Raw genomic sequence first — 22,196 nt, forward strand, 5'->3', positions numbered from 1 at the left:
TATAACTGAGGAATATAGTTACTGACAGTGAGGTATGTTCCTGCTCATCATTTATCCCCAAGATATAACTGATTCAAGTTTAATTATTAGAAAGTACTCAAGAATTCTTTGGTGTATCTTACAAAATTTTTAAGAAAATCAAAGACTGACTTAAAGTGTCAAAATGATGAGAAATGCTATTAAGCTAATCCTTCTCTCTGAAGAGAAACAGATAATGAGTGAAACTTCTGTGTGAGCTGAAGAAACAGCAGATAGACTTCATGTTTGTTTTCTAACAAGATTAACCATTTCAAAATTAGGTTCTCATAGATTCCAGAACATTATTTTGTGAACCATCATAATCAATGGACTCTTTTAAAAATTTTTTTCCAGTATGTAGTCTCTAGAACACTGTGAAGTACAATATTGATTATATTAGAAGCAAGCCCAGTTCCAACATCTCTATGCATGAAATGCCAGTTTTTGTTAAAACTGGTAAAAATTATAAATGATAAAACACTTAATCATATATTAGACTAAGCAATTACATCATCATTATTTGGTGAGTTATCTATAATAATAAAAGTGTAATATGCTAATTAGACCAGACGTCCTTTCAGATGAAGAGGGGCTGCAAGGGAAGCTCAGATCCCGGGTGCCAAAGGAAAGCCAGTGCTAGCAGCTGGGGGAAGAAAGGCCTACTCTTGCATGAATTTCGTGCATCGGGCCTCTAGTAAGATCATAAAACAAGTTTACCAATTTATAGGTTAAATAAAATATTCTTCCCTGGAATTCCTGATAGAAAAGTTTTGTGCTAAACACAAAGATCAAAATTTCAGTGTTGTTTTTTTTAAGAATGTATGTTGAAACCTTGTTTAATGATCATGTAACATGACATATTGAAACATACCATAAAGAAATGAAATATTTGGTTATAAATAAGTACAAACAATAAATTCTAGCATTGTACATTCATCTAAAAAATGTCTTGATCAGGTGACTAGGAATAGTATTCTGTGGATCATAGTTTAAGTGGAAATTTTAAAGTATATTTAATGTGAACAAAATTAAAATGAGTCTTTAAAATTAGATAGTTAACATGATAGAATAATAAAAATATTACTGGAAACAGCGATCAGGCTATCAATCCCCAGACGGAAAGTAGGGGAAGGCAGCGGTAAGGGGAAGAGATCAACCGAAGGACTTGTATACATGTATATAAGCCAAACCAATGGACATGGACAACAGGGGAATGGGAGCATGAGTGTGCGGGGTGTGGGGGGGACGGGGGGAGGTTGGGAGTTAATGGGGGGGATGAGGACACATTTGTAATACCTTAACTAATAAAAAATAAATAAATAAAATTTAAAAAAAATGAAAAAAAAATATTACTGGAAGTACCTACTTCATTTTACAAACTAGCAATCTCATGCCAGAGGAATGAAAAGACCTGCCAAGGTCATACAGCTCATTAAAGGCACAATGGGGATTAACAAGTCAAGCATTCTAACTCTTGGGATAGTTCTCTTTCCATTCTCTTATATTCTTACTAGAGGCCTGTTGCACGAAGAGATTCATGCAATAGGCTTTCCTTCCCCTGGCTGCCGGCACCAGTTTTCCTCCAGCACCTGGGACCCAGGCCTTCGCTCCAGCCCCAGAGGAGAAGGCAAGCCTGGAGGCTTCTCCGCTCTGACTGCAACAGAGAAGCCAAGCCTCTTCAGTCTTCAGTCATCTTCAGTCTTTGCTCAGGCTGGAGCCTTCAGTCTTTGCTCCATGCCTGCATATGCAAATTAACCACCATCTTTGTTGGGTTAATTTGCATACTCATCTTGATTGGCTGGTGGGCATAGTGGAGTGACACCAATTTGTATGTTTCTCTTTTATTAGTGTAGATATACAACCTTTACAAGAAAGAGATATTGATTCCAAGAAACTGTTTGGAAGAGGTTACATATGAGAAGTCAAATTGTAAATATGAAAACATGTTCAGACTTTTTTTTCCTTTAATTATATATGAATGTAATAATCTTTCTTGTGTTTAAATGAAATAGTAGTAACAACACACAATTCTTACTGCAGCCTTTCCTGGTATAAAATTGCTATCAGAGTTTACGAAAAGGCATTTAATGTTGAAGGGCTTTGGGAACTTGTTCTCAAAACTTGTTCTCTGTAGTTTTAGTGCCTCATAATTTTAAGCGTATAATATTAACTAACCATAGCTAAGTCAATGAAAGTTTTTCCCTACAAAAAGGAGGCTGTTTAAGTCTCAGCATTCTCTCCACCAGCCAATTCTCATTTGAAAGGGAGAAACAGGTACAGAACCCTTTTGTAAGAAGCATAATTTTCACTCATTAATACTATAAGAAGAATCCCCTGTGAATATTTGCATATTTGCATATGTTGCAAATTATCAAACTACAGAACAAACTCAGAATATATAAATCCCTCACATTTTTTACCTCTGTTTGACTTATGTTAGTTATGCTAGTTTTCACTAGACTCTCTTTGTTGAATAAGGTGTATTAGTCTCTAGAATACTATCAAGTATAATGTTGATATATTAGAAACAAGCTCAGTTCCACACTTCTCAATGCATAATTTCTAATTCAGGTAGGTAGATTATCATTAACAAAACCCTCCTGAAGGGAATCAATATTTTTCCAAAAAGATATTAATCATAGTGTTATTTATAATATTGACAAAAAGTGAAATACATGCCCATTAGGAAATTAAGTATATTATATTCACATGGCAAATTAGACATTAATTATGTCTACAGAAAGTTTTAGTTAAAAAAAACTTTACTATTAAAAGAAAATAGGTCAAACTATTTTTGCTCTTCTCTTACTTTTCTCCCAATGTATTCCAAATTTTCTACAATGAGCATAGTGTAGTTTGATAAGTGAGGTGCGGGGGTGGAGTAAAGAAAAACAAAATATAATTGGGTTATTCTTCAGAAAAATCTATCAAATGTTTTGTATGTGATTTCCTCCACTGCTCCAAGTATTCCCATCAGTTTAGAAATCTATTTTTATTACTTCATTTTTCCAGGCAAATTGCTCAATCATTTGGAATTGTTATACTTTATTATGAGCATTTAAATGTATTTTTCCTCACAAAGCTAAACTTTAAATTATATTTATTAAAATGTACAGATTCCATAGATTTATAATGTTTTCAATGCCAGATATTGATAATAAATAATAAATAAGACCAATTATGGTCTTACTCTTGACATATTCTTGAACCAATAACACTGATATAATTTTTGCGGCCTTCTTTTTGTATCTGGTCTTTGGAGGCTGATTGATTCAGGTTGACTTAGTACCTAAATGTCCCTGGGTAAGTCCTTTAGCCTCATCTATAAAATGGAAATGTTAATAGAGCTTCCATATGACTTAGCAATCCTTCTTCTGGGTATACACCCAAAAATTTGAGAACACTTATTCATAAAGACACATGTATTTCTATGTTCACTGCAGCATTATTCATGGTAGCCAAGACATGGAAACAACCTGAGTGTCCTTCAACCCATGATTGTATAAAGAAGACTGGTATATATAATTAGAAAACTATTCAGTCATAAGAAAGAATGAAATACTGACATTTGCAGCAACATAGATGGATCTAGAGAGTATCATGCTAAGTGAAATAAATCAGATAGAAAAGGACCAGAACTGTATGATTTTACTCATATGTAGGCTATAAAACAGAAAGCAATAAGTGAACAAACAAGATAAACTCAGACAGAGACAACACTATGAAGGTTACCAGAGGGGAAGAGGGAGGAGGGAGAATATAGAGGATAAGGGTCAAATATATGATGATAGAGGGAGACTAGCCTATGGGTGGTGAGCACACAATGCAGTATACAGATGATGTATTATAGAATTTTATTCTTTTTAAAAAAAATCTTTTTCTTTAATGATTAAGGTATTACATATGTGTCCTTATCCCTCTATTGCCCCCCACTCCCCTAATGCCCTCACCTCCCTGGTGTCTGTGTCCATTGGTTAGGCTTATATGCATGCATACAAGCCCTTTGGTTGATCTCTCCAGAATTTTATTCTTGAAACTTATATACTACTAGAGGCCCGGTGCACAGATTCGTGCACAGGGCAGGGGAGAGATCTCTCAGCCTGGCCTGCACCCTCTTGCAATCCAGGACCCCTCAGGGGATGTAGGAATGTGCCAAGCAGCAGGTGTCCAGGGAGGAACCTGAGCCGGGGCCTGGTGCCACACCACTCGTGCTCATCCCTGCCCGCTGCGCCTGCCGCTGCCACTAGGTAGCACTGCCACGGAGTCAGGAGAGGCTCCTGCCACCGCAGCTGCACTTGCTAGCCATGAGCCCAGCTTCTGGCTAAGCAGTGCTCCCCCTGTGGGAGTGCACTGACCACCAGGAAGCAGCTCCTGTGTTGAGCGTTTGCTCCCTGATGGTCAGAGCATGTTATGGAGACTGGTCAACTGGTCATTCTGGTTGTTCAGTCATAATGGTCACTTCGGCTTTTATATATAGAGATTATAAACCAATGTCACCCTATTTGTTTAATTAAAACCTATATTACAATAAAATAAATAAAACTAATAAAATGAGAATGTTAAAGCCTACCAACTGGTATTCTTGTGAGAAGAAAATCAAATAAACTACATGTGAATTAAAGAAAATGGACTATTACAAAGTATTATAAAACTTTTAGCATAGTGCCTGGAATATGATAAACCTTCAATGTATTATAAGCACTAAAATCTTTTTTTCAACCCATAAGCTTTTTGCCTGGATTGCCCATTTTTCTTTCCCTTAGTCTAAGTCTTAGCTTTTGTGTTTTAAATGTCCACTGAGTCCTTTAAACTTTCCAAGACTTATTCTAGCTACCTAGTCTTCAATTATTAATTCTTTCATTGAACTGATTCTAGCATATGGTACTTTGGAATATCTTTACACTTAAGTTTTGGTTTTGCCTCCCAAGCTAGATTTTAAGCAAACTGAGATGAAGAAACGTATCTTATGCCTGCTATGCATCTCCCTCTTTATTACTTATTTACTTCTCCAAAGTATCCTCATTCATTCCCACCTCTTTCTTTGATATTTTGTTTCCTAACATATCAAATATTTGTACTGCAAATTTCATTATTATTATTTGTTCATAAACACTTTTTAAAATGCATTTAAAAACTTTAAAGTGATATAACTAAATAAAAATTTAGATAGGTTTATCAATTTTTAAAATCCTATATACTAAAACCCTAATATGGCCCTAACGGTTTGGCTCAGTGGATAGAGTGTCGGCCTGCAGACTGAAGGGTCCCAGGTTCGATTCTGGTCAAGGGCATGTACCTTGGTTGTGGGCACATCCCCAGGAGGGGGTGTGCAGGAGGCAGCTGATCGATGTTTCTCTCTCATCGATATTTCTAACTCTCTATCCCTCTCCCTTCCTCTCTGTAAAAAAACTCAATAAAATATATTTTTAAAAAAACACCCTAATATGCAAATCGACCAAACGGTGGAACAACCAGTCGCTATGACGCACACTGACCATCAGGGGGGCAGACGCTCAATGTAGGAGCTGCCCCCTGGTGGTCAGTGTGCTCCCACAGGGGGATCGCTGCTCAGCCAGAAGCCAGGCTCATGAATGGCGAGTGCAGCGGTGGCAGCAGGAGCCTCTCCTGGCTCCACAGCAGGCGGACATCCCCCAAGGGGTCCCGGAATGTGAGAACGTGCAGGCCGGGCTGAGGAACCTCCTTCCCTTCCCCTAGTGCACGAATGGCATTGCACCAGGCCTCTAAAAAGGAATTTCACATCTATCATAATTTACTGATCACTTAGAAAAAATTTACAATCACATTGCCTGGTTGAATAATTCTGGAAATATATTACCCAAAGTTTTATATCAAAGATTTGCTGGTGATTTGTGAGAGTACACTGTTATCATGGAGAGATAAAAGTCAACATTTTGAAAGTTGCACAATCATATTTTGGATGGTGTGTGTCCCTAAGTTCCTCCTCTACTTAGGCTTCCAAATAATGTGTCATATTATATTTGCTATGAAGTAATTCACACCGAGAATTAAAAGATCTATTTTTGAATTGATGATATGATCCAAAAATAAAAGAAAAACACATTTTTAAACAAACAACATAGTTGAGTGTTCACACTAAATATGGGAATATTACTGATGACCTATAAAGGAACATCATCTGGGTTTTTATTTCTTCTTTCAAATTCTACCTCCTTGTTTGTACCATTTTTTGGGGACCAATTCCAAAATTCATTAATTTTCTGTTCTGAGCACAGAAAAGGTGTCATATAATTCTGGTTAGGACATATTACCCTAGCACAATTATACAGGAGCCAGAATTTTTATGACTTATTTGTATTTTCAGAATCGTGGGAAGAGTTGTAAGAAGCAGTTTCTAACCTTCTACTAACTGACTATAAAAACGAAATAAATTAGCCCTAGCTGATTTGGCTCAGTGGATAGAGTGTTGGCCTGCAGACCGAAGGGTTCTGGGTTCGATTCTAGTCAATGGCTCCTCCCCAGCAGGGCACGTGCAAAAGGCAACCAATCAATGTGCTTCTCTCACATCAATATTTTTCTCTGTCTTTCCCTCTCTCTTCCACTCTCTCTAAAAATCCATGGAAAATATCATCAGGTGAAGATTAAAAAATAAAAAAATTATATTTTTGGTCAACTTAAAATGGCAAATGGGGAAATATCTGAGCTAAAAGCAATAATTTTTTAAACTCTGATTTCAAATATACAAGAGCCCAGATCTTAGTTTCTAATATTCTGTACTCAAATGTCCCAGGGCTGCTCAGAGAAATGCCTGATTTTCAAGGCTGAGGAAGGGAAGGAATAAGATGAGCCTGGATCAGCTTGTTATAATAAAAAGTAAAACAAGCTTTTTTAAAAAATGATGGGGCCTTGTCAAAATAATATAGGAACAAGTCTGAAGGAGTACCTGTTGGTCAAATCCAGGATAATTTATGCATGAACACAAGTAAAATCATTAACTACATACTATCGAAGAGAAAAAGAAATTGGAACACATGAGTTTTTATCTCAGACAGACAAGGTGAGAATGCTCTTTGCTTATAATAAAATGTCAACTACTGACTGGTTAAAGGTATATGAAGTTAGAAAAACATTATTTTACAATTGTCATACTAAAAGTTGTCACAGGCAAGAATCACAACTAAATGCTAAATCTTAGGGGGAGCATGATAAATGAGTAATAGAATATTTGCACAGTCTTATAGTGTCTTCTTAAAGTGCCTTGCTTATTAGTTACAGGCAAAAAAATTAGCAACTATACAATAGAGATATCTGACAATCACTTGACCAGGTACCCCAAATTAACATCATCAATGGAGGCAGATAGATATTGTGTACTTCCAGATGTGTTCTCTTACAGCAGGGATGGGGAACGTCTGGCTTGTGGGCAGTATAAAGCTCACGAAATCATTTAGTCTGGCCCTGCTAAGGCAACTGCAGGTGGGGTCTGAAATTCAATAAATCTAGGAGCTTTTTCATAGCAGCATACTAGTAAATGCATATTAAGTGAATGATGTTATCAATAGCCCAATGGCCCTTAGCAGAAAAAAGGTTCCCCACCCTACTTTACAAGGAATCCTTATAAGGAACATACTTAGTATCCCAAATGTTGGTAGTATTCCAACTGTATAACCTGAATCTAAAAATGAGAGACATCAGAAAAACACAAAACAATAAGCATTCTATCAAAAGGGGGCATGGGGACCTGCATTATTTTCAAATGTCAATGTCAAACAAAACGAAATGCTGTGCAACTATGCTAGGTGAAAAGAGAAAAAAGAGAATTATATTAACTGCAATACACGATTTTAAACTGCATCCTGACTGGGGGACATAAAAAAGAGCAATAAAGGACACAGAACAAATGATAAAACTGAAATATGGATGGTGGGTTAGATAAAAGGATAATGCTGATGTTAAATTTCCCAAGATTGATAACCATACTATGTCTATGTAAGAAATCATACTTATTCTATTAAAAATAATAAAATATTATTTATAATAAAGAAATGGGGTAAAATATTAAAAACAGGTGAATATGGGTAAAGGATATATAGATGTTTGGAATATACTTTTAACTTTTCTGTTAGTTTAAAATTATTTTCATATTAAAAGTTTGAAAAATATCCAAGAATTCCTAGAACCTCTTTACACCTGCAACATTGTCCGCTTTTTTCTTTACTAAGGTATAATTGAGAAAATTGTAAAATATTTAGTTGGTGATTTGATATACAGATACATTGTAAAAAGGATTTCCCCCACCGAGTTAACTAACACATCCATCACCTCACAGATATTTACCTTTGGTTATGAGAACATTTGTGAAGTACTCTCTTAGTAAACGTCAATTATACATGTTATCACTTGAGTCACCATATTTTACTACAGATCCTCAGACCATAATCTTCTTATAGCTGAAAGTTTCTACCCTTTTACCAACCTCTCCCTATTTCCCCAAATCCTCAGTCCCTGAGACCACCATTCTACTCTCTATTTCTATGAGTTTGACTTTTTTTTCCTTAGGAGTCTACATATAAATGATGCCATGTACAATTTGTCTTTCTCTGTCTGGTTTATTTCACTTAACATAATGCCCTCAGGTTCCATCCATGTTGTCTTAAATAGCAGGATTTCCTTCTTTCTTGCGGCTGAGTAATATTCCCGTGCGTGCGTGCGTGCGTGCGTGCGTGCGTGCATGCGTGTGTGTGTGTGTGTGTGTGTGTGTGTAACATCATTATCCATTCAATTGCTTATAGACACTTAGGTTGTTTCCATGTCTTGGCTACTGTGAATAATGCTGCAATGAACATGGGAATACAGATATCTCTGTGATATCCTGTTTTCATTTCCTTTGGCTATATAGTAATCAGAAATGAGACTGCTGAATCAGGAAGTTCTATTTGAAATTTTTGAGGGACCTCCAAACTGTATTCCATAGTCATTGCACCAATTCACATTTTCTCCAACAGCCTCACCAATACTTATCTCTTGTCTTTTTGATGAAAACTATTCTAAAAGATATTAGATGATATCTCATTGTAGTCCTGACTTGCAGTTCCCTGATAATATTGAACACCTTTTCATGTACCTGTTGCCATTTGTATTTTTTTTTGGGGGGGGGGGGGGGAATGTCTATCAAGGCTTTTGCCAATTTTTTAATTGGATTTTTTTTTGTTATTGTTGTATGAGTTCCTCGTGTATTTTGGATATTAACCCCTTATCAGATAACTTGTAAATATTTGCTCCCATTCTGTAGGTTCCTTTTGATTTTGTTGGTTTCTTTTGCTGTGTAGAAGCTTTATAGTTTCATATAGTAGTCCCACTAATTTTTGCTTCTATTGACATTTGCTTTGGGTGTCAAATGTAAAAATTCATTGCGAAGATCTTCATCAAGGTTACCCTCAAGTTTTCTTTTAGCAGATATTTGGTTTCTTGTCTTAGATTCAAGTCTTTAATCCATTTTGAACTTATTGTTGTATATGGTGTAAGACAGGGTTCCAGTTTGTTCTTTTGCATGTGGCTGTCTAGTTTTCCCAATACCATCTACTGAATGGACTGTCCTGTCACCATTCTATATTCTTGGTCCCTTTGTCACAGATTAATTGACTATATAAGCATGTGCTTATTTCTGGGCTCTATATTCTGTTCCACTGACCTATGTGTCTGTTTTTATACCAATACATACTGTCTTGATTACTGTAATTTTATAATATATGCTCAAATCACAAAGTGTGATGATTTCAACTTTATTATTCTTTCTCAAGATTACTTTGGCTATTTGGAGTATTTTATAGTTCCAGGGGTGGGGTTTATGGTGAGATGTTGTCTTAGCCTTTTCTAATCATTTCAGTGTGGGCATTTTCTTGTAACTGCTTGTATAGGACTTGCTCAGCAATTTCTGAATTTCTTTTGGTGGGAATTGCTTCATGTGTAGCTGTAGATTCGATGTGTCCATGGAAGGAAGTAAGTTCAGGAACTTCCTATGTCACCCTCTTGGACTGGAATCCCGCTACACTGTCTTCTAGTGTATTACTTTTCTGGCAGTTTATTTGGGGTAGGGGGGTGGGGAGGGAGATGGGTTAATAGTAAAGGAGAAAGGAGGGAGAACTTAAATAATCAGAGCTAATTTCATTACACAATTCTAGAAAGTTGTGAAGAGACTCCCTCAAGAATAAGAAAATGCTGCATTCTCAGCACTGACTTAAATTCTAAAGATCAACATGGATAAAAATGAAAGGTCGTCTAAAAGAGGAAAAAGAGACTCTTGAGTAGGGAACACTCTTTCTTATTTAGACTGAATTGATCAAAATAGGAATTAGATTAGCCATCTGTTGGCAACATCCACCCAAACATTATTCAAGCTAGCGATGACTATAGTCATAGACTTTTAATTTTTCTTTCCTCATTGACAATAGAATCCTTCATTTCAAATATAAACAACGGATTATGTTAGTCTGGCAGGTGTTAAATATTTGACATTAAATAGTCCTTAGTTTGATTCCACAATCAAAATACTTCCATTTTGATACAGCTTCACACAAAGATCTGACAAGAAGAGAATGTGTTGATGATGCAGATAATACATATTTTGTTGTATCTAACCTTTTAACTTATCACTGTAAATTAATAAACTAGCATGCTGATTTTAATACATCAGTCTAATCAACTTGGATAATGTAATTCTACATCATGAAAAGTGATTTGTCTCCCCTTGTAGAAATGAGATTTCTACATCTAGAAAATTCTTATCTTGGAATTTAATTAAAGTAACCAAAACAACAAATGCTCCTTTGTGAGGCCATTTCAGAAAGAAAGCCAACCTTTTTCCCTAGTGATACTACTACTCATTCATTTGTATATAGTAGAAAGTACAGCGAATAATGCAAATTGACTCTCTCAATAACCTTTAAATTCTTTTATAATTACAAACTCTTCTTGTATTACAGAGCCTTGAAAGCAAAATAAATAACCATAAGAAAAATATTTTCCTTATTCATTTTCAGAGGAGTGGGATTTGCATGCAATCTGACTTTCTCAAGGAATCGACCCGAATGAGACTTGAAGAAGAAATCAACAATTTGAGAACATGCTGCACATGGGAGGCTGGGTTTTTCAGGGCATCTATTATGAATATTATATTGCCTAATGCCCAACATCATAAGTGCCAAATGGTATAAGGTAGGGCAAGTGTGGTTTCTACTACAACAGCCCCAAGCTAGGCAGTTTCTAGTACCCAGAATTCGTTTCTTATTTACTCTTCAGCCATGAAATTACATAAGCTGCCCAATAATTGTCATAAATCCTTTCTTGCATAGAGGAAGTATATCCAGCTGCCTCAAACTAAGAACTCCAATTAATATACTGAAAAATCAAGTATTTTCAATTTCTACAGTTGTAGCTTATAAATTTCAGTTCCACCATCTTGCTACTACCACCACTAATCGTAATGAGGTATATTAGTATTTACTTAGGTGCTTCAAAAATATCATCAAGAATTGTAATAAGTGATCTATAAACATTCTGATTAAATGCTCTATATATATTCTGTGAAAGATCCCCTCAGAAAAAGGACTGACAAGGAAAATGGCAAGTTCAACATGAGAGGATACAAAACTTTTTAAAAAAATTTTGTTTTATTGCTTAAAGTATTACAAAGAGTATTACATATGTCTCCACTTTTTTCCCCCTTGACCTTCCCTGGCCTCCTCTACCTCTCAGTGTCTGTGTCCATTGGTTATGCTTATATGCATGCATACAAGTCCTTCGGTTGATCTCTTACCCCCAGCCCCACAACCCTTCCCAGGCTTCCCACTGTAGTTTGACAGTCTGTTCAATGCTGCTCTGCCTCTGTATCTATTTTTGTTCATCAGTTTATAATGGTCTTTATGATCCATAAATGAATGAGATCATGTGGTATTTTTTTCATTGACTGGCTTATTTCACTTAGCATAATGCTCTCCAGTTCCATCCATGCTGTTGCAAATGGTAAGAATTCCTTCTATTTTGCAGCAGCATAGTATTCCATTGTGTAGACGTACCACAGTTTTCTAATCCATTCATCTGCTGATGGGCACTTAGGTTGTTTCCAGATCTTAGCTATGGTAAATTGTGCTGCTATGAACATAGGGATGCATATATCCTTTCTGATTGGTGTTTCTGGTTTCTTGGGATATACTCCTAGAAGTGGGATCACTGGGTCAAATGGGAGTTCCAGTTTTAATTTTTTTGAGGAATCTCCATACTGTTTTTCCTTAGTGGCTGCACCAGTCTGCATTCCCACCAGCAGTGCACGAGTGTTCCTTTTTCTCTGCATCCTCTCTAGCACTTGTCATTTTTTGATTTGTTGATGATAGCCACTCTGACAGGTGTGAGATGGTACCTCATTGTTGTTTTGATTTGCATCTCTCGGATGATTAGAGACTTTAAGCATGTTTTCATATGTCTCTTGGCTTTCTGAATGTCCTCTTTTGGAACGTGTCTATTTAGGTCCTTTTCCCATTTTTTGATTGGATTGTTTATCTCCCTTTTGTTAAGTTGTATGAGTTCCCTATAAATGTTGGAGATTAAACCCTTATCGGTGATAACATTGGCAAATATGTTCTCCCATGCAGTGGGCTTTCTTGTTGTTTTTGATGGTTTCTTTTGCTGTACAGAAGCTATTTTGATGTAGTCCCATCTGTTTATTTTCTCTTTAGTTTCCAATGCCCTAGGAGCTGTATCAGTGAAGAAATTGCTTCGGCATATGTCTGAGATTTTGTTGCCTTTGGATTCCTCTAGTATTTTTATGGTTTCCCGTCTTACATTTAAGTCCTTTATCCATTTTGAGTTTATTTTTGTGTATGGTGTAAGTTGGTGGTCTAGTTTCATTTTTTGCATGTATCTGTCCAATTTTCCCAACACCAGTTATTGAAGAGACTGTCTTGACTCCATTGTATGTTCTTGCCTCCTTTGTCAAATATTAATTGAGCATACTGGTTTGGGTCGATTTCTGGGTTCTCTATTCTATTCCATTGATCTATATGTCTGTTCTTGTACCAGTACCAGGTAATTTTGAGAACAGTGGCTTTGTAATAAAGCTTGATATCTGGTATTGAGATCCCACCTACTTTGTTCTTCTTTCTCAGGATCACTGTGGCTATTCGAGGTCTTTTTTTATTCCAGATGAATTTTTGGAGAGTTCGTTCTAGGTCTGTGAAATATGTCATTGGTATTTTAATGGGGAGTGTGTTGAATTTATAGATTGCTTTGGGTAGTATGGACATTTTAATGATGTTGATTCTACCAATCCATAAACATGGTATGTTCTTCCATCTGTTTATGTCTTCCTCTATCTCTTTTTTTCAACATCCTGTAGTTTTCTGAGTAGAGGTCTTTTACCTCTTTAGTTAAGTTTATTCCTAGGTAGCTTAATTTTTTTGGTGTTATGGTAAATGGGATTGCTTTTTTAACCTCTCTTTCTGTAAGTTCACTATTGGTGTATAGAAATGCCATAGATTTCTTGGATACAAAACTTCTTAAACAAATTCACACATATGCTATTCTTAGAAGCATTCAGATGATGATTTTTATTTTAAAAGAGAACAATTAAACTTGGATGTAATTGTTGTTGTTGCTTTCAACAGTATAGTAATGCATTTTTTTTAAAGTAGCCCACAGAACTCAAGCTGGCAGTTCTAACAAATATGGTATAAACAAAATCCTAAATGTAGTCCTTTTGACTATACTTAGGCTAGAAAAGTTGTCATACCTGAAGATTGATCTCCGCCTCATAGAAGGTTAGGCACGAACAGTAATGTCGATCTGAGTCTATATCTGTCAGGACCACCACAAAAAACGTTGGCTGCTTCCTCTCTCTGGACAGCTGCCACCCACTGGGCTGACAAAACTAAATGGGATAGAAAAATGTTGTCACATTTTAAAAGTACTATGAAAATTTATTATTTACAAATCTCTGAGAAATGTTAAATATCCCCAAATTTTTAAAAATTTCCAGCTGATGTGACAATACCTCAACCAATATAAAAATTGAAAATGTACAGATTCATTATGTAAAATACCTTCACTAATGTGCATTTACATTTTTTGAGGACAGCCTAGATTTTCCACAGATGCTACTCAGACCTAGGTTGGCACACATAGGAACATAGCACCAAAATGAGAGACCTTCCCCCATTACTACAGATCAAAAAGTTGAAGATAAAATGCCAAGTCTCTGTCATTGCTGGAAAACAGAATTATTTTTAAATATCTTCATTAACCTTAAGGGACTTCAATTCAGCGCAATAAAAGAGATATCTTGTTCATTAAGACAGACCACATTCTGGGCTATAAAATACTCTTTAACATATTAAAAAGAATAGAAATTATACAATGTACACTCTCAGACCACAGAATTAAATTTGAAATCAGTAACAGAAAGATAGCTGAGAAATCTCAAAATATTTGGAGATTAAAGAACACACTCCTAAATAACACATGGATAAAAGCAAAATCTCAGAAGAAATTTTAAAATATTTTGAACCAAATGAAAATAAAAATACAAGTTATCAACATTTGTGGGCTTCAGTAAAAGCAGTGCTTAGAGGGAAATTTATAGCATTGAATGCATATATAAAAAAGAAAATTAATCTAAAATCAGTAATCTAAGATTCTATCTTAGGAAACGAGAAAAAAGAGCAAATTAAACCCAAAGTAAGCAAAAAGAAATTTATTTTAACTAGAGCAGAAATTAATGAAATAGACAACAGAAATTCAAAAGAGAAAAATCAATAAAACCTATAGCTGGTTCTTTGAAAAGATCAATAAAATTGACCAGACACTAGCCAGGCTAAGAAAAAGAGTAGATACAAATTACTACCATCAGAAATGATCCCATGAATATTTTTAAAAAATAGTAAACGAATATTATGCATAACCTCATGCCCACAAATTTGATAACCTAGATGAAAGACATAATCTGATAAAATTTACAAAAGAAGAAATAAATAATCTGAAAAAGCCAGTATCTATTTTTTAAAAATGATTCAATAATTAATAACCATCTAAGACAAAGTATCAGGCTCAAATGGGTTTACTGATAAATCTACTAAGTATCTGAGGAAGAAATTAGACCACTCTATACAAATTCTTCCAGAAGACAGAAGCAAGGGAAATACCATTCTAACTCATTCTATGAATCCAGCATTACCCTAAATACAAATACCAGGAAAATAAATTACAAGAAAAAAACAACAGACCAATATTTCTCATGAACATAGATACAAAAATCTTCAAAATACTTGCAAGTCAAATCCAACACTGAAAAAATGACATACCACAACCAAGTAGGATTTATTCTAGGTATGCAAGGTGGTTCAATATTTAAAAATCAACTGTCTAGCCTGCCCAGTGTGGCTCAACCTAACTTAAGCATCAACCTATGAACCAGGAGGTCAGGGCACATGCCTGGGTTGTAGGCTCAGTCCCCAGTAGGGGCATGAAAGAGGTGGCTGATCGATGATTCTCTCTCATCACTGATGATTCTGTCTCCCCCCCTCCCGTGCCCCCCCACCTCCCTTTCTCTCTGGAGTCAATAAAAATGTATTTAAATAAATAAAAAAAACCATAATCATATCAAGAAGCTAAAAGAGAACAATTAAACTTGGATTTCCTTCAAGCACATGATCACATCAATAGATGCAGAAAAAGCATCTAAAAAATTCAACACCTATTAATGACAGAAACTCTCAGCACACTAAGAATACGGGGACGTTTCTTAACTTTAATGTGCAGATTAGAAAGAAGGAAATGTAACTATCTTTGTTCTCAGATGACATGATTGTATGTGTAGAAAATCTGAAAAGGTCAACAAAAAGTAATTAACATGGAAGTAATAAGCAATTATAGCTAGGTTCCAGTTCACAAGGTTAATATACAAAAGTCAACTGCTTTCCTACATACCTAACAATGAACAAGTGTTATTTGAAATTAAAAAATGCGTCCTGGCTGGCTTGGTTCAGTGGATAGTGTCGGCCTGTGGACTGAATGTTCTCAGGTTCGATTCCAGTCAAGGGCACATGCCTGGGTTTCAGGCTTGATCCCCAGTGTGGGGCGTGCAGAAGGCAGCCAATCAATGGTTCTCTCTCATCATTGATGTTTCTATCTCTCTCTCCCTCTCCCTTCCTCTCTGAAATCAATAAAAATATATTTTTAAAAAATACAATACTGTTTATATTAGCACCCCCTAAAATAAAATGAAATACATTAGCACCTCAAGAAATAAAATATAAATCTAACAAAATAAATCAAAGATATATACGTGGAAAACTAAAAAACTCTGATAAAAAAAAAAAAGAACTAATTAGAGAGAGTCCATGTTCATGGATAGGAACACAATATTGTCAAATGCAATCCCAAAACAAAATCCCCGGAAGTCATTTTATGGGTATTGTCAACCTGATTTTAAAGCTTACAGGGAGAAGCAAAAGACCCAGGTGGCCAACACAATCCTGAAAGAAGAGAACAAAGTCAGAAGAATGGCACTATCCAACTTCAAGACTTACTATACAGCTACAATAAGTAAAGCTGTGCAGTATTAGTGAAAAAAAGGAGACAAATCAATCACACAGAATCGAGAGCCCAGAAACAAACCATACAAATACAATCAACCAAACTTGATAAAGAAACAAAGACAATGCAGTGGAGAAAAGACAGTCTTTTCAACAAATGGTGCTGGACCAACTAGATATTTATATACAAGAAAATAAATCTAGACACAGACTTTACACCCTTCACAAAAATTAACTCAAAGTGTATCACCAAAATGTAAAATGCAAAACTATAAAACTCCTAGCAGATAGCACAGGAGAAAATCTAGATGACTCTGTTCAAATGACTTTTTAGATATGACACCAAAAGCATGAATGATGAAATCATCATTGATAAGCTAGACTTCATTAAAATTACAAACTTATGCTCTGAGAAAGAAACTGTCAAGAAAACAAGACAAGCCAAGGACTTAAAGAAAACATTTGCAATAGACATATATGGTAATGTATTATCATTTAAAATATACAAAGAATTCTTAAAACTCAATAATAAGAAAATGAACAACCCAATTTTTAAAAAGGGTAAAAACTGAACAGACACCTCACCAAAGAAGATTTATAGAAGGCAATAAGCATATGAAAAGATGTCCAACACCGTAAGTCATTAAGAAATTGTAAATAAAAACAAAATACTACTACACACTTATAGTAATGGCTGAAATCCAAAACACTGACAATACTAAATTGTCAAGGATGTGAAGCAACAGGAACCGGAAAAATAAACTGTGGCACATCCACACAAATAATATTCAACATTAAAAAGAAACTATCAAGCCACAGAAGGCATGGAGAAACCTTAAATGCATATTACTAAGTGAAAGACACCAATTCAAAAAGGCTACATATGGTATGATTTCAACTATATGACATCATGGAAAATGCAAAATTATGGAGACATTAAAAATATTAGTATTTGCCTGGAGGTGGGTGGGTAGAGAATAGATAGGACACAGGACTTTTAGGGCAGTGAAACTATTCTGTATGATTCTGTAATAGTGGGTACAACACAAGAGTGAATTCTAATGTAAACTATGGACTTTGGTGATAATGATGTATCAAATCAATGTAGATTCATCCATCGACTATAACAAAAATACACCACTGTGTGGGGAATATTGACAGTGTGGCAAATTTACATATGCAAAGTGCTCAGTCAGAATAGCCTCTGGCATATAATTCAATGAAGTAAATGTTAGATTACTATGATTATTACCTCCTTGGTTCCAATCTCTGTTTCTATCTTCATATCTATAAAACTTTCTCATTCTGTATCAAATTTTTCCAAAACCTGTCTCTCCTTTCATCCTCATTTACTCAATCTAGAAAGACATCCAAAAGGTGAAATTTGGATGATTTTCTACATTTGGAGAGAGATGTTAATCACATTCACAACTTCTCTGCAGAATGAAAAATTCTACTAGACCAATAGATTTTAATGTAACAAAGTATAAGAAGTTCACTGATGTGTTTACAGATTCCACACTGCAACTAACCTTTAAGAAATGACTATTAAATTTTGGTGTGGTATTCAAATAAGAGTTTCCATAATTATCTGAAAAGGTTATTAAAATACTCCTCCTCTCTTTCCAAGTACATATTTGTGAGACCTGATTTTCTTCATATACTTTAACCAAAACAAAATACGGCAAGAGCTTGAAAACAGGAGCAGGTAGAAGAAGCCAGCTAGCTGTCTTTTATTAAGCCAGTATTAATGATATTTACAAAAATATAAAACAATAGCACTCTTTTCTCTCTTGTTTTGAAAATTATAGTTTTTTAATAAAAATATGCTATTTAATATGCAATGGTTTATTATTATTTTTAAATGAATAAATAAATTGCTTTACATTTTTCTAGTTGTAATTTCTAATACATAAATGAATAGATAAAACTACATGAACAAAACTCCTTGAGGATCATCAATAAGCTGAGAGACCCAAAAGTAAGAGACCTGTTATTCTAGTGAAATGTATGTTAACATGTAACTAGCCTTGGCTTAAACTATGTGATAGCAGAAAGGGATAAGCCTGGTAGAACTGGGAAGTTTTATCAGGTTACAACAAAACCCAGAAGTTTCTTTCAAAATCTTCTTTCTCTCAACAAACGTCTTCCCTGAATTAAATATATTTTTCTAAAATGAATTTCAATCAGTTTCAAAATCAGGAAACAGGTGTCTGTGCTTGGGTTGTAAAATAATATAATGACTTATACAGCCTGCATCATCAAGTCACATGTACAACCAAAAACTCTTCTGATACAAAGTGAATCCACTCTGTAAATTAATAGCAAATAACCTTATTCTCTTAGAGGTCATCATTCATTCTTATTAGCTGCTCATTAGGCTTTGAAAATGGTATAAAAGGTATTTCACAAAATTTAAATGAAACTATGTAGGTTTTCAATAAGGATGAAAATAAATCTCCCTATGTTAGTTCCAATTCTATCAAATATACAGACTTCTCAAATCAAGGGTACCAGTCACAGAGAGTTCACAAATAAAATTTCTTTTATAAGCACACAGATCTATCACTTAGAAAGTAATCAGATATTTTGCTGCTTAAAACTGGAAAAAGCAACTCTTAATGTACTCGATTTTCTAAAATGGTTTACACAAACACAAAATATAATTAAAAATTACAGAATAGCCAAAAATGCCCATAGCAATTTTGTGACAAATTTAAATGATCTCTTAAACATAAAATATTATAGAAGGTTCTCTGGGTAACAGTCATTCAACATTTCTGAAGACCTTCATCTACATCTATAAATTTACAGTTTACTGAAACACATTTTATTGTCCAATTTTTATGTAAAAATTAAAGGTGTCCCTTGTTTATAAAAATGCCTATAGGAATATTCCCTCTTCTAGTAGAAAATAATAAACACATAACATCCACAAGGAGAATATGAGTCTAGAGTCTCATATCCCTTATTGCTGGTAGACTCTCAGTAAGACCTCCTTAGTTACTTAAATGGCCTCATTTTCCTAAGTTTACAATATAACAGGGATTCTTTTAAATTCTGATTTTTTAAAAAAGTCTAACAGTAAAACTTTTGGGAAATTCCACAGATCATTTTTCAGATTCAGTAAGTATTTCTTCAAAACTAAACTTAATATGACCATAACTAAGATAGTAATGGTAATTCATGGTAAGCTTGGTCAGGTATTTTTCACTAAATTTTTCACAAAGAGGCAGTCAAAATAGTCATCAGCTAGACATTGGTTACATGAGATCCCTAATTTGATACTTAAATTACAGTTCTATAAAGGAATTTTTTATACTCTACACAAAAGTATGCTTGGAATCATATTCCATAGGAAATTTTGATGCTGTATTCTCAAATGAGAATATTAATACAAATATCCAGAAAATAAGTGATAGCTCTTAAAATTGAGTCTACACAAAGGTTTCTCAAAGGATGAAAATGTCAGTTAAATGTCTACCTTTCAATTCACTGTATCATAAGATTAAGTAATAACAGAATTTAGGGTATCAGGAGATGTTCTCACTATTTAATGAGATGTACTCCTCATAGGATTTAGACTTGAAATATAAAAATGCTAGTTGATTAAACCATTTCAAATCTTAACTAAAAGTATGCTGAGGAAGTAATAAACAATGAGGGAGTGGACACAACAACTCTTGAACCTGAGCTCAAGTCACATTTCTGACAGGAATGTAAGAGAATGTTTAGACAGCTGGAAACAGAGTAGTCACTAAAAGATAGTAAGCAGAATGATAAGCATTAAACAAACAGGATAAAAACAGGATTTTACGCTCCCCAGTGTCTTCATTGGCAAACGGGGGAAAAAATGCTATCACAGGTGCAAAAGTGTTTAGAATTGACCGTCATAACTGACTGGCCTACATTTTGCCCTCCTTTTCAAGTCACTGAGGAAATATATCTATTTGGAGTGATATTATCTGTGAACACGATGACAAATAAGATTGTTTTCAAACATACACGTGTCTGTGCAACAACTTCTGTTTATGACTACTCCCATCTACCTGAATCTCATCATTTCACACAGAACAGGCTCATAAAAATTTTACAGCATGTCTGGGAACAGTCAATATGGAGATTCCTTTTCAGGATGTTATCTGTCTTTGTTCAGCTCCCGTTTTCTGTAAGACCTTGGCATACCCTGGAAACAAATGATACTTCAAGTTTGCAACGTTAGAACTGACAGACACTGCTAGACTCCACACATTAATGCATTACAAATACCAACACTGTTTACTTGCTTGTTTCTTTAGTTGTCCAAATGTATGAAAAAAGATCATCTGCCAAATAGGCCACTCATCTGCAAACAAACATCTACTATTCCATCAAATTTATAAAACACATTTTATAAATTTATAAACACAAATTTTATACACACACACACACACACACACACACACACATATATATATATATATATATATATCCTACAAGATTAATTTACAAATGATGAAACCAATGCTATGAGGTGTTAATATCATATAGCTAGTACGTAACAAAGACAGGACTAAAATTCAAGTCTATATCTCTAGGAACTATCTTTTCACTGAATTATCTTTACCAATCACCTTATGGATATTATTTTATATTAATATAAATTCATGGTAGACAAATTTTAAAAGAAAAATGAAATAAAAACTAGGTTCCTTTTTTTTTTCTAAAAACTAAGTTCTTTAACATGCAACCTTTCTTTCCTTGTAGCATTTATTTCTGAATTTATGTAATATTTATATAAAAGGGAACATACATATACAGTTATGAGTTCTGTTTTTCTCCACCTTCTATAACATCTACATTTTCTCATTTACTTTCCTGTTTTGAAGAAAATTATTTTTGAGGACCAATATTATAATATCATATAGATATACAAAAGTATCATAACTTAGCCAATCCCTTATTGCTGGTTGAGTAAGGTGTTTATAGCTTTTAAAATAACTAATGCCGGGTCAATCATGGCATTTTATAAATCTTTCCAGGCATACCTCATTATTTTCATTGGGAAGGAGAACTGGTTTTGTAAAGCACAACCAAAATGAGCACAAAAATGTTTAATTACCCTTGAATTCCTTTTAAAGGTTAGGCAACTCCCAAGTTATTTTGTTTTGCTGATAGATTTCTAAAGAGGACAGAAAAGAAGTGACAACAAAGAACTATTATTGTGAGAAATATTCTGACCAAAGAAGAACTAATTTGTAAAATAAAGGAACAGAAACATTAGGAGACTGAAATCTGTTGCCAAGCCAGGCCATGGCAATGTCAGGTGTGTACTGACATTACCATATACATATATTTTTCAAAAGTTCAGAGAAAGCATAGTGGTCATAAGCCTTTGGAAGAGAAGCCAATTTAAGATTTGGGAAACTTTCCAATATTCTGTTGCCATAAAATAGAGGTATTATATATATGCCTATTTTTAGTGGACGGGGTTTTGATGAAGTATACTTTAAAAAAGACTATCCAAGACAATTTGCCTTAAATGAAGCTTAATTTAAATGGGTCATCTATATTGCTTTTTTTACAATCAGATATTTTATTACAACTACAGAACATTATATTGTCCTCATCAGTAAA

General features: G+C 34.6%; 1 protein-coding gene across 9 annotated transcripts in view; it reads right to left on the reverse strand.

Moving 5' to 3' along the window:
• Positions 1–22,196, reverse strand: part of SBF2 (SET binding factor 2) — a 357,871-nt gene that overhangs the window by 198,373 nt on the left and 137,302 nt on the right. For 8 of the 9 annotated variants that reach the window (XM_036325358.1, XM_036325355.1, XM_036325354.1 and 5 more), the window contains exon 3: positions 13,781–13,918. The exons of the other annotated variant lie outside the window; for it this stretch is intronic. In XM_036325358.1, coding sequence (XP_036181251.1) covers positions 13,781–13,918 — 138 coding nt within the window. The remainder of the gene's footprint in view (positions 1–13,780; positions 13,919–22,196) is intronic. 9 annotated transcript variants of the gene reach the window in all.

The sequence above is a fragment of the Myotis myotis genome, unplaced genomic scaffold, assembly GCF_014108235.1.
Source record: "Myotis myotis isolate mMyoMyo1 unplaced genomic scaffold, mMyoMyo1.p scaffold_m19_p_10, whole genome shotgun sequence".
Classification (NCBI taxonomy): domain Eukaryota; kingdom Metazoa; phylum Chordata; class Mammalia; order Chiroptera; family Vespertilionidae; genus Myotis; species Myotis myotis.